The 14,612-nt window shown below is 34.8% G+C and overlaps 1 protein-coding gene across 4 annotated transcripts in view; it reads left to right on the forward strand.

The window, feature by feature from the left end:
- The window catches only part of LOC122630278 (gamma-aminobutyric acid type B receptor subunit 2), a 240,194-nt gene that overhangs the window by 48,731 nt on the left and 176,851 nt on the right, over positions 1–14,612 (forward strand). For 3 of the 4 annotated variants that reach the window (XM_043814615.1, XM_043814616.1, XM_043814618.1), the window contains exon 3: positions 8,541–10,007. In XM_043814615.1, coding sequence (XP_043670550.1) covers positions 9,684–10,007 — 324 coding nt within the window. In that variant the 5' untranslated portion in view covers positions 8,541–9,683. Of the gene's footprint in view, positions 1–7,608; positions 7,661–8,540; positions 10,008–14,612 lie in introns of those variants that run through there. The other variant, XM_043814617.1, reaches the window with a different exon arrangement.

The raw sequence follows: 14,612 nt of genomic DNA on the forward strand, positions 1-14,612 counted from the left end.
AGAGAGAGAGAGAGAGTTAGAGAGAAAGAGAGAACTCTTTTAGGACCGTCGAAATATTGGATAGAAAGTGGAACGTGAAGGTTGGTGTAGTGATAGGGGTGTGGGAGGGAGAGGGTGGTAGGAAGAGGTGAGAAGAGCTCTGAGAGGATAGGTGGCAGCTAGGTGAAACGTAGAAAAGAACGATGCGAAAAAGAGAAGGAAGAAGGTGCTGAAAAAGTATATATATCTCTGTCTGTCTGCTGTGTATGTGTGTGTGTGTGTGTGTGTGTGTGTGTGTGTGTGTGTGAGAGAGAGAGAGAGAGAGAGAGAGAATTTTACGATCGAGTCAAAGCTCTTTTCCAGTGACAGGACCGGCAATCAGGTGGAGCGAGTAATTGAACGGGGTGGAAGTAGAGAAGATGGGTGGAGGAGAGGGAGGGGAAGAAGCTTTCGGTGATAGAGTTCGTTTTTATTTATTTTCGGCATGCGCCCTTCGAAAAACTCCTGTGTTATTATCCGAAATTGTTTTTCCTTCTTTCTCTTTTTTTTTTCTTTTTGTTTTCTCTGTCTGTCTGTCTGTCTGTCTGTCTATCTGTTTCTTTTTTTTGTTTTTTTTATCTCGAGCTTCTCCATCGACTGTCATTAATATAATATACAGGAAATCGAAAAGATAAAAGCTTTTACTCGTTTTTTCGACTCCCGTAAATGCCACTCGTTTTTCGGGTATATCATCTCACGTTCATTGAGCTTTTCAAGAGATAACATCCATTTAAATTTTTATTCCTTCGTTTCTTTCTTTCTTTCTTTCTTTCTTTTTTTTAATTTCTTTCTTCCTTTTTTTTTCTCTTTTTTATCTTCTTTCTCTTTTTCGTTTCACTCAAAGGAGATTGCGAAGGAGGGAGACGACGCCTTAACCCGATACGATTATTATTGACTCGTTCATATTTCTTTTTTTCTTTTTCCTTTCTTTACCTCTCCCTTTCTTCTTTCTTCTTTTTTCTCCTTTTCTTTTCTTTCTTTTTTTTTTTCTTTTTTTTTTTTCTAAATCGATACTCTTCCGATAAACTTTTACATTTCACTTTTAGCCGAGTTTATTAATATATATGTGTTTATATACATATTTTTTTTCGGATATAATTTATATAATATAATTAATATAATGTAATAAACTTAATATAATAATATGATATGGTAAATATATATATATATATATAAATATATTCTACGGAATATCATTATTACAAATAATTATTACAAAATACGAATGAAACGAGTCGCGAATAATATAAGAGAGAATAGGTTATAGTATCTATACACGAAATATACACTTTACTCTTAACAGAGAATCTCTCGGACGATGATAGGTGGAATTTCGAAATTTCAACAGCTCTTCCTTCTAACTAGACACAGTTATCAGAGTATACTGATGATATTATTTCCTAGTATTAACGTCTGCATGCTCTCGACAAAACTTTGATGCGCTTCTGTACGACACAATAGGATATATACTACTCTTCGACGTTCCTCTCTCTCTCTCTCTCTCTCTCTCTCATTTTCTCTCTCTCTCTCTCTCTCTCTCTCTCTCTCTCTCTCTCTCTCTTTTCTAGGAGGATAGCTATGATCAGTTAGCCACAGTTCTACAGGCATAGAGTTTCATAACGAAACTCTCGAGAGCGCAGACGTTGACCATGCAATGGAATCTATTTGAGAGATTAAAGCTCGCATTTCGTCTCCATATCTCTCCATCTTTCTCTCTCTCTCTCTCTCCCCCCCTCTCTCTCTCTCTATCTATCTTTCTCTATCTATCTCTATATCTATCTCTTTCTCTCTCGTGCGTAAAGTAATCACTGGTACTGCTTCTAGCACACTCCATCGACTTTCAGAAACGAGATCAAATAATTTAGAAAGTCGATCGAAAATTCTACAAGCAGACCCCAAAGTTAGACCTAATGAATTTTAATGCGTTTTATCGAAGAAAGTGAACGTTATTTAAACAACCTCTGCATCACTTGGTAGGACCACTCTCGACAACGATTTATTCAGTCAGTGAGGAATAGTAATAGCTTTTTCATTTCGTATGATAGCTCATTATTTGATTCTTTCTTTTTCTTTTTTTTTCTTTTACGTTGTTTAAAGAAGAATAAAAAAAAAAGAAAAGAGAGGGAAGGCTAATTAGATAAGAGAATAGGAGATTATCGGATCGAGTCGAGTCTTTTGGAATTTAATTAGAATTTAATTGGTAAAGATCTAAAGAAATATTTTTGAAAATCGATTGTACATTCGCTTTCGAATTTATTGTAGATATTTTTAATTATGAAAAGAAAGGAAAGGGAAGAAAAGAAAAGGACGTGAAAAGTTTTATTCAACTCATTCAGATAAAGAATTCAGATAAAAATTATGCGCTTCACGCGTTACTGTATATTACGAAAATTATTGTATATTAATTAATAATGCATACTATGTCGTCAACAATGATCGATAATGATAACAATAATTTTTTTCTTTCTCTTTATTTTTTTGTTTCAATTACAAAAAGATAATTTCTTTTTTTCTTCTTCTTTTTCCAGACACTTTCTTTTTTTTTTTTTCCAATCTTTACTATAATATTAAAAATATTACAATTTATACTGCGTTAACTATGTATGTATATTCGTCTATAAGAAAAATCGAAGACGGTCATTTACGATATTTATCATTATCGAGTCTAACCGAAAACAATTTTTAATTCGATAATTTTTAATATCGACAAACGCATTTATACCAAAAATATACAAATTAGGATCGTCGAAAGAAATGGATCCATGGTTGAGGACGAACACGAGAAAAAGATATATTGCTTTTCGTTGTAAATTCAATTATGCAAATGTTAATCCGTAGCTTCGTCCTCTGCAACTTCCTGTCGTACGTATTTACAAAAATGATAAAAAAAAAAGGAAAAAAAAAATTAATTTGAGGGATGGAGGTAGGGGTGGGGAAACGTTGAAGTTAGAGTCAAAGTTTACATACTCACCGAAACGGAAAGCCATTAGACGCGAGTTGGTTAACCGTATTAAAACACGACCCCTTACAACATCCAACCTACTCGTACATTTACAATGTTTTTTCTTTCTTTTTTTTTTCTTTTTCTTTTTTTTCTCTGTCTCTCTTATTTTCTCGTATAACGTACTTACACATATCGGTCTGTAACCATCGCGCTTTGACTAACTGCTGTTTGCCAGGTGGTGCGAGCCAAAGGAAAATCGACCTTCCTTCTCTTCTTTCCACAATGCAAAATCCTATAGTTGTATGGTTCGTCGATAAATTCAAGGATAACATATTTACGTATGTAACTACACACATATGTATGTATGTATGTATGTATATATGTAAGTACATATTACGACAGACTCCCACCATAGACTTTTCTTCTTCTATTTTTTTTTTCTTTTTTTAACGAAAGAAAAAAAAAACGACTAAATATATTCGCAACAAAAAATATCAACGCGATGAGCAATCAAAAAAAAAAAAAAAAGAAAAAGAAAAGAGAGAAATATATATGTATATATATATATATATATTTGAGGATGTATTATATAAAAATAAACATTTTTATTCGTCTAATAATTCTAACAATGAAAAAGATCATCACTTACGTGTAAGTATGTACACGTAATAAAAATTGTTACAATATCGTACAATCTATACAATTCTACGATAGATTCTACAATTTTATTGTACGATCGTACAATTAAATGCACTATTAAAGATTATTACAACTAACTTGAATTGTTGCAACACGATGCGTTAAAATTTTTCTAAACTCGAGTTTTGAAAAAATGAAGAATTCGATGGAAAGAATCCGATCGATGGGGGTGTTACGTACGACAATGGACGAAGAGAAAAAAAATGAGAGAAAAGGATAGAACGAGACGAGATGATGGAGAGGGGAGAGGAAGAGAAGGAGGTTTTATTAAAGAGCCAACATTTTTCGAATGGAAAATCTTCTAAACGTTTATCGCGTTTTAACATTCTCTTTTCTGTCGTTTCTACGATTTATATATTATTTCCGAAACGTATTTCGTTTCTCTCTTTCTTTCTTTCTTTCTTTCTTTCTTTCTCTCTTTCTTTTTCTTTCTAACGAAATAAAAAAAGTCGACCTTCTTGGCTCCTCGTAAATAAGCAAAGTCTCCATCGATCTAGGTTTCTGTACGCTTGGAAAATGGTGGTGAGGGGTGGAAGAGTGAAGGGGTGAAGGGGGTAAAGGTGGTAGTGGGCCGAACAACGAATATTACCAACACACGATCGACTCTCTATTTACGTGTGTCCAGCTATTTCTATTTGGTTGGTTATTGGCTGTGCGTTATATTCATTTTGAAAAAAGAAACGTCATTGTTCTACTCCTTAGTTCTGTCGGATTCGTTATATGGCAACACGTTGATTCGTACTACTGTCTGGACTATTACTTATCTTACTACTTATACTATTTATATACTTATTTATATCTCTTTCTCTCTTTCTCTCTCTCTCTCTCTCTCTCTCTCACTCTTCGTTTGTCTGTCTTCTTTTTTTCTCTCATACAGGGTAGTCCACTCGTAGTTTCGTACAAATTCTATTCATTGATTCTACGCAGAGATCAATACAAAGTTAACCTTTTTGTTTGTTTCTCTCTTTTTTTTTTTTTTTTTTCGTTTCTTCTCCTTTCGTTTTTATTCTTTCCTTGTCCATTTATTTTTACATCAAACAGATCTAATTTGGAGAACAATTTTAGAGAGGAGATGAAGAAGTAGCAATGAAAAGATGGACTGAGAAAAAGGATTGATCTCTAACTTTTTTTTTTTTCTTCTTTTTTTTTTTTTTTATGGGAATGCTTCAAGCGAATCATTTGAATTTTCAAGTAATTCTCAATCGAGCTCGATAAGGTTTCTTTGTAGAATTAAAAAAAAAATGTTTGAAATTTAATGTTACGAAAAAAATGATCTCGCAACAGGGGTGATATTCGATAACGATTTGCAAACACCTTAACGTGGACCACCCTATACGTTGTATACCTATTATCGGTATACATATACGAGTGAGATAGCGTGTTGGAAACGATATAAACGGGTTCTCTTTCTCTACAGTAGTGTAAGGCCAAAGAATTATGTTACCGTGCCAAGGCCTAACCTTGGAACGGCACACAGCCATCTATGAATACTGTATGAGACATTATTACTTTGATTCTCTCTGATCGTATCTTTCGTCAACTCATTTTTACTACTTTAACAGTTTAAGGAGAGCCCATCGTTATATATATATATATATATATATATATATATATATATATATAGACAGAGAGAAAGAGAGAGAGAGTCGACAATCGATCAAGGGTTAATCTTAAAAAAAAAGTAATAATAAAAAAAAAACTAACGTTGGAAAGAGTGTGAGATTTTTTTTCATTTGAATTTTTTCTTTTTCCATTTTTTTTTTTTTTTTTTTAATACCTTTTTTTTCTATTTTTCTATTTTCTTCGTTTGTATTATTGTTATTATCATTATTTTTTTTTTTGTCCGGTACTATTTATTATCTGATTATGATCGTTCTTCGTGTCTTCTTTCAATTATATTTTTGATAAGATCGTCGAAGTGGCATGGGAAATTTCCGTCTCTTTCTCTCTATCTGTTTCTTTCTGTGTCTCATTCGATACTACCACAGTATCGTTTCATGATGGCCTATCGACCCGTTTTGATCTATATCTTACATATATTATAGTATCGTATACTTATATGGGGTGAATTTCTTTTTTTTTTTTAATTTGATATAGCTAAATGTCTCTCTCTCTTTCTCTCTCCCTCTTTCGATATATATATATATATATATATTCATCCTATTTTGATATATATATATATATATATATATATATATATATATATATATATAGATCAAAATAGGATGAAAGCATAAAGCCGTTTGAAGTATAGACAGTGGGTCACTGGAATAAGAACATCGTTTACTCTCTTTCACTCTGAATACTATTTACCAATGGCAAACGTTTCCTATAACCATTGTCGCCATCACCATCTCCATCACCATCTCCATTTCCATCTCCATCTCCATCTCCATCTCCATCTCCATCACTATCATCACTTACTTTAACTGTGTGCGTAACTCGACGGAATATCGAAAATTCTTTCCAATATATTTTCGGGGCATCAATTTTTCAACTTGTATATAAAACTTCAGAAATTTTACCTATGTATAAATCTGTACGTATATTTTACTTGTTTCGAGTTTCGTATCGATTTCAGTTCGATAACCTTTAGGAATCTGACTAGGTTCTTTGTACGCGTTTGTGTATGTACGTGTGTATGTGTGTTCGTACGTTAATTCAATCATTAAAAAATTAAAAAACAAACTCGCTCGTTTCTATTCATTCATTTATTTATTTCTTTTCTTTTCTTTTCTTTTCTTATTTCTTTTCTTTTTTCTTTTCTTCCAATTTTTTGTTTCAATCTAAATAGAGAAAGATGGCCGCCGGTATTATGTTAAATGGTAATGAAGATCGTTCAACTCGCCCAGTAAGGTTTTATCGGAGCACTATTGAATTCATACATAAAGGAAATGTTTATATAGGATATGTACTCGATACGGTTTTAAAAACGATCGGAAAAGACAATAGTAGTACAATCGATTCGAGTGCTCATTGACAATGTAAATTTCCTTTTCCAACCATATAGAATGTCTGATTCCACCAGGAGGAATTAGAATATCATAATGATTTAATAATTATTTTAACGATTAGCTTAATAATAAGATGCAATATAAATGTTCTTTGTAGATAAGTACAGTATTTATTTCTTTGAATCGTATTAAACCTATCAACGATATATATATGTACACACACACACACACACACACACACACAAGAAATAAAAAAGAAAGAAAAAAAAAATAAGAGCAAAGAAAATAATCGTTAAACGAAATAAATTCGTAACTGAATAATTTCAATCGCGGGACTCATCGGATTCTGATTTCAATTTGTTACACGTCTTTTGCTCAGACTTGCAGTTTCATTATTTTTTTTGATTTGTCAATAACATTCGTGGTCCTCCTCCACAGGTTCCAAATGTGATGTAATAATTTGCACGAAATATCGACGATGTCCAATAATGAAAATTCTCCATTATGTCTTCGTCGTTTTTTTTTTTTTTTTCTTTTTTAATCGGTATCACCGAATGATGTCTTTTTTCTTTTTTTTTTCTTTTTCAATTTTTTCTGTTTTTTCTTTTTTTTTTTTTTTTGTCGGACTTGTTAACGATACGCGCGTTTACGTGAACAAATATATAACGTCGCGTGACGACGAAGTATCTAAAAACCGATCGTTTAATAAATTGTTATATCGTGTTTCAATCCGCACGAGTAGAAAGAGTTACACGTTCAAATTTTAAGAAAAATATTTCCGATTGGTTCGTTTTTACGTACTGTAAAATCTGATCGTCTATTAATACCTTCGACGATCGAAAGTATCGATAAAATACTCGATAAAATAATTATTTCAAATGAAAAGAAAGAAAAGGAAATAGACACAGACAGAGAGAGAGAGAGAGAGACAAAGAAAGAGAAAGAGAAAGAGAAAGAGCGAGAGAGAGGGAGAGAGAGAGAGAGAGAGAGAGAGAGAGAGAGAGAGAGAGAGAGAGAGAGAGAGAGAGAGAGAGAGAGAGAGAGAGTATGCATATGCGTCTTTAATTATATGATATAAATAACAACAATGTTGTTGTTTCAAATTGATAAGAGATAAAAGAGAATACATGCTATATTTGAAGTAGTGTAATCTCTCTCTCTCTCTCTCTCTCTCTCTTTTACTCGAAGAAGAAGAGGACTTTAAGTATGGTATCGAACGGTCCTCACGTCGTAAGAGAATGTTATCGAGAACGCTGCTTCTGCTGCTGCTATTGTAATTGGGTACTCAAGGTCTAGAGCTTCCGGATACTTGACATTACGATCACCTCAAAGTTCATAGACTGTTGAGTGTGTGTCCGTGATAAGTATAAGAACACTCATACTACCTGAGTAATTCTTCCAGGATATTAAACTCTAGATCTCTTTCCTGTATCCAATGTACATCGGCAACGTTCCCACAAAGGACAAGTTTTTATTGTTTCCTCGTTGTAAACGAGATTTCTGTCTGTGCTTTCGCTTACGACTATCGATATATGATAATCCATCGATTGCAGAAGTCGAGTCGTATACGATCGTAAAATTGATAGACCTTTCGTTTCTTTTTTTTTTTTCTTTTCTTTTTTTCTTCTTTGTTTTTTTTTTATCCCTCTTTCGCATCACTCATTTTACTTTCAACCTTCTTCCCATTCGATCGTTAACTCTATCACCGATACGAATATTAATTGGTCGTTTAGCATACGCTTTTTATACATCGTTGAATTGATCTATTTTTACTTCGATACGATTGTTTCACTGTCGTGTGAAACGTTTCGAAAACAATACGACGACTACTACTTCGATCATTTTTATTAATAACAAAAACGTTTAGTTTGTATGAAAATATCGTCGATAATTTTGTCAATCGATAATTTTTATCAATTTTTCAGATACTCGATGAAAAGTCAAGAGGATAAAGGTCAGAGGTGGATTTGGTATCATTGTGATAATGAAGTATCCAAAAGGAAATGAAAGAAATTGAAGCATTCGAAGTAGAGAAGGCTAAATGAATGGAAGAAGAGAAGAAGGAAGAGGGAAAAGTAAAGGAACGTTAAAAGAAATTACTGGAAAGTTACAGAGATTTTCGAAAACATTTTTCTGCGATGTCAGCAATATCGGTAACCATTATGAAATAAGTTTCGTGAAACTTTTCTGGCAAAGTACCACCGATGCTTATGTAACTCTTATGAGAAGGAGAGAGATAGAGAGAGAGAGAAATGGATTTCACTATGCTAGATACTAGTATCCCATAGAAAAAAGGAAATGCTCGTAGATTTATTCATAGAAATGTCTGTCCGCGTCGGTGAATAAAAACAACGCAACGTTGAGCAGCTCCGACATTATTTTCAACAATTAAAGGCCAAGAAAAGAAGGACAGAAAGAAAGAAGAAAAGAAGAAGAAGAAGAAGAAGAAGAAGAAGAATGTTAAGCGCGTTGGATATTGGTTTCAGAACTCGTCGTATTGGTTATATCGAAATTTCGAGTCGAACAGAAAGTGATCGATCGTGGTAGTATCGTGCAAAGTGATCGACAAAGTATGTGCGCGTTTTACGAATAAAGAAAATCGCAAGCTGAGGAACGAAAGAACGAACGAACGAACAAACGAAAAAAAGAAAGGAAAAGGAAAGGAAAGAAAAGAAAAGATAGGAAATAAAATTCCTTTAGGAAAGGCAGGAAGTGCGCCAGCAGGGAAATTAAAGATACGTCTGTGTAGTTTGGCAATTGATGTAGACACGGAATGTGGAAGTTCCGGTTGGCGTATCGGAAAAGAGACGAGGAATACGTTCGATGGTCGAAGTTGGATGTGCGGTTGAATGCGTCCGGTCGTTCGAACTCGGAGGAGAAGATCCTGTCACGCGTTTGGCGTACCGTGGATGCCACGTGATACTCGAAAAAAGTGTATACGAAAATACGATCCCCGTGTTGGTTCACTCTCGTATAATCAAAGTGACGCGACGCGTGTTCGATGTTAAAGTTGAGGTGAGAGTAATCAGACTCGGAAGTAGCGAGGTGTTCGCGAGTGTTGTTACAAGATGGCGACCGGTATCATCAGTAAACCGGCAGGACGGCGACGACAGCGCTGTTGGCGTCGTATGCTGGTACGCGTTCACCTATTCGCCGCCATTCTGTGGCTCGACGCCATCTTGACGTGCAGTGGGCAGAAGCCAATCAATCTCGGTGGTGTTAAGAAACGCGACGTCTATATAGCAGGTTTTTTCCCATACGGTAGTCACGTACCGGAATGTCACGTGGGCCGTGGCGTCATGCCTTCCGTCAAACTTGCCGTCGATCACATCAACGAGGATCCAACGGTCCTGAGAAATTATCGGCTACATATGTGGTGGAACGATACCGAGGTAATGTTCGCTTGCATTTACACTTATTTACTGTTTTCTTTCTCTCTTTTTTCTTCTTTCGCTTTTGACAACAACAGATTAATTGTTTATTAATTGATCGTATATTTATTCTATCTGCTTATTGTTCTCTCTCTTCTCTCTTTCTCTCCCTCTTTAAAGTTTTTCATCTATAATCTTTCAAATCCGGATTAAAATATTTCCCACGAATCTGCATCCGATGCGTGTTTAATTACCACTCAAATATTCCACTTGAGTACCTATTATTCCAACGTTTCGCTTAAGCGCATAGCGATGCGTCGCGTTTAGTCAGCGATGTTGTTCATTCGGGTCACCGTGGGTTGTTAACCTCGGAGTACTGCGAGCCGTAACGTAAAGCGCATTATTATAGCACCGTCGTGCGTTAACGATATCGATCGGTTAATTGCTCGAAAAGGCAGGCATATTCGTAATTTCAAGAACTCAGCATCGCTTCCTCATTTCGCCTGTTAGCTCTCTGGGAAAATCGATACTACCTAGACCGCCGGGAGAAATAAGAGGATTTTAAATAATACGCCGTTGTCCGATTGTTCTGAATTTTTACTCGTTCAATCAAAGAGAACTCCCCGGCGTATTATCTTTAATAGTACTAAAAGAAATCGTGTTTGTATTAAACGAATGACACCCTTTATGTTATGGATATATTCATCGAACTTTTTCATTGTCTTCTCTCTCTCTCTCTCTCTCTCTCTCTCTCTCTCTCTCTCTCTCTCTCTCTCTCTCTCTCTCTCCTTTACATTTTTTTTCTTTTTTTTCCTCCTTTTGCAGTGCCGCTGGTAATATCGGATCTATATCGATGGAAGCGCTTCCCGGTAGGAAAAAAAAACGCGTTAATAATAACCCCATTAGAGAGACTATTCTCTCCAGTACAGTTATTATCTTTCGTTCGTATCTTAGAATTAGAAAGGTAATATACGAGTTAGAGTTTTCCTCTTTCTCCGCTACACCTGTCCAACCATCTTCCTTTCACAGTGTCACCACTTTCGATAGACAACTATCGTAATTAGTAATATCACGAGAAAGATCGCTAACGCTCATTCATACGTAGTATAATGATCAATGGATCGTAACGTTGCTTGCTACTGCTTTATTGTCCTCGCTATACTGAAGTATGCATTGGTGTATGGGTTTCGTGTTCAGTCCACCAAAAGATATGCAATATCCTGACACAGGATGGTGCTTTATACTCACGAACAATTATATCTGTCATTTGGTTGGTGCCGTACCATGTTAGCGTTATTTCGAAATACCACAGCGCTAGGTTTTCCTTTTTTTCATTTTCCGTATCGACCTAGCGGTTTCTCAGGGAAACCATATGACTGAACGTTATGTCACTTTCTCTCTCTCTCTCTTTATCTCTCTCTCTCTCTCTCTCTCTCTCTCTCTCTCTCTCTCTCTCTCTCTCTCTCTCTCTCTCTCTCTGTTTCTCCCCATATTCGAACTTCAATTTCAATTTTGATTTTAGATTTTCTTTTTTTTGCAAATACTTTTTCCTCGATCTTCGATCGGATCAAAACGCAACATTCTATTAATGTTTTTAAAATCGATCGAATCTCTATTGAATAAATCGAAAATAAAAAGATTCTTTCGAATATAAGTACACCCGATAATGATGTTAATTAACAAAATTACATGTTACCAAATTGATCATAACTCTGACCTTCTTATACATTCAATTGGATTTATCGAATCGATTGTCGATTAATAATTATTTGAAGTATTCAACTTCGCATCACTATACCTTATCGTCAATTTGAAAGACATTAGGCTAAACGTTATCTATCAAACTCTCCTTTCAATTCTTTATTACACTTTCCTAGTACATACATACATACATACATACATACATACATATATACATACGTGTAGTTCCAACCAGTTTCACTATCCTACAATGTATTATACAAACAATGTCACATTCTATATACGAACTCATCGATCCCATTCTCGTTTCAACATTGCTTGGTATAGTTTTACCTTGTGTTATCAAAGTCGAATATGATATAGAAAGTTCGAAGTTCTCGAAATAGCAACAGAATACAATATACGTTATAACCAATTAAGGATTGATACATATACATACATGATTAATTTTCCATATGATTAATGTGAGTAGGATACTAGGAGTCCAACGGTAAGCAAACATTATATGTTCGCGAGCTATACATCTCTTCCCTCTCTCTCTCTTTCTCTCTCTCTCTCTTTCTCTTATCTATTATTACCGTGGAACAGTAATCATCAATATTTGCTTGCTCAGCGAATGCGTTACTCGTGCTGATAAACGGCACTCTACCGTGCGAGATATATCTAGCCTGATAATATCATCGTTTGATTCCTATTATGCGGCACATTAACACGAGTTTCTATTCGCCAACTAGTCAATTTCACTTCGGAACACTTTTGAAAAACTCTTAAAAGTCTAATAGATAAAGAAGAACAGAAAGAGAGAGACAGACAGAGAGAGAGAGAGAGAGAGAGAGAATTATATATCGATCGATCACGAGTTCGTATCTAAGATTACTCGTTGAATGCTAAAAGCGAGCGCTTGACCTTGTCTCCAAAGAAGAAACTGGAGTTGAAGAAAGTAACGATAGAAAAGGGGGAAGAGAAGTGGGAGGAAAGAGGTGGGTGGGTGGATGAAGGGTTAGGTTTCGATCGGTGTCGTCTAATTATTTTTGCAAATCTAACCGGTCAGATAGCTTCGTTTCGTGACATCGTCGATAGTGACATTCACGTTGTCCCTTGGCTGTGGCTATAGGAGAATGATGGTCGTTGATTTTTGCGGTTGGTAGAACGTTATATGTATTAGCGAGTTTACTTGGCAGATCGATATTGCACAGCCACTGAGTCAAGGTGAGCTCTCTCTCTCTCTCTCTCCCTTCCTTTCTCTCTCTCTCTCTCTCTCTTTCTCTCTCTCTCTTTCTCACTTTCAGTCTTCAGCTTCGAGTTCCAAGTATAACCAAGCAAGCCAAGCAAGCAAGCAAGCTAAGCTAAGCTAAGCTAAGCTAAGCCAAGTTAAGGCAAGCCATCGTGAAATGGATAAGCAAGAAAGAAGAGAAAGTACCAACGGGCACATTAGACCTGTGGTGATCGGTTTATCGTTAGAACGTAGCTAGCTAGCTACGTAGTAGAAACACCGTGTATACTTACATAGATGATATACCCTGTATAATTTAATGCCAAGGATGCCCCCGGGCGACGTAGACGGCAATAGACTCCGAGAGGCATTATTATTGGCCGACGGTGTGTGGTTCGCCTGTGCGGTACGGTGCGGCTTGTGATTATCCGCGGATCGATCAAATCGAGCGCGACCCTGTCCTCTTACCCTCTATGTGACGCCTACTCCACATCGTACCTATGCTTTTCTATACGATCTTGAACAAGGTTTTACTTGTGAAAGATATGCTCCTCCGTCTATTTCTATCTTTATCTTTCTCCAATCATTATCATATACATACAACATATATTGTTTGTATGTATGTATGTATATGTGTGTATATATTTATACATAGAGGGGGAGGAGTAGTCTATTTAAATGAGGCCACTTAAATATTTCCATGGATTGTAACGATGCAAAAAAATATTTCTGAAGTAACGCGAACGATATCGCGAAGGATCTAATATCCTGAAAGAATGTTCTTTTTTCTTCTCTCTTTCCGGAGTTATTTCTTTCGGTATTTCCAAGGACGTCGATGTATTTTTTTTTCGTTTTTCTTCTCTCTCTCTCTTTTTTTTTTTTTTTTTTTTTGGCGCATGCAAATATTTATTACATGGTGTGTTAGTCGATCGAAAAATCTTTTTTGTGATTACCTTGATGGTTATAATTTTTAAGGTTAGATAATTCTTCCAAAATTCATTTTTTTGTAAAATTTATGGGAAAAAAAAGAAAAATAGATGTTATATGAAAAATAGATGATATATATATATATATATATTTATACACGTGTTCATAAAAGAAATTGTGATGATGCGTTAAGATTTTTTTTTCTTTTCGTAATCTTACGTGTCCTTGAAATAATTTTTTTTTTCCAACTCTCCTAACTTGATATGAAATGTTGCAATGTAAAGGAGAAATATGTACGTATGTTACGATCGAACAAATCGATTTCTTATAGCGAACGAGTTGCCTATGAATTATATTATAGAATCAAATATGACTAATCGTGTTTTCTTTACGTTCTGATTTATATTAACGGCGTAGTTGCTGGAAAATAATGAGTATAGATCCTTAGGTCCTTATTCGAATTTTTATGATGCTTATAATACCTAGTATTAATAATAATAATAATAATAATAATAATAATAATAATAATAATAAGAAGAAGAAGAAGAAGAAGAAGAATAAATAATAATAATATAATGTATACGTTAGGAAAAAAAAAGAGAGACAGAGAGAGAAAGTGAAAGAGATAGAGATAACTATAATTATGATAAGAATGATTAACAGTAGCGATAGTAATATTGTAATAGTATGTATTAGAAATAAAAACAGTGAAACATAAAAAATAATATAATATAATTTTTTAATAGTTATATATATATATATAATTACATTATTTAATAGATACA

The sequence above is a fragment of the Vespula pensylvanica genome, chromosome 6 (genome assembly GCF_014466175.1).
Source record: "Vespula pensylvanica isolate Volc-1 chromosome 6, ASM1446617v1, whole genome shotgun sequence".
NCBI classification, from domain to species: domain Eukaryota; kingdom Metazoa; phylum Arthropoda; class Insecta; order Hymenoptera; family Vespidae; genus Vespula; species Vespula pensylvanica.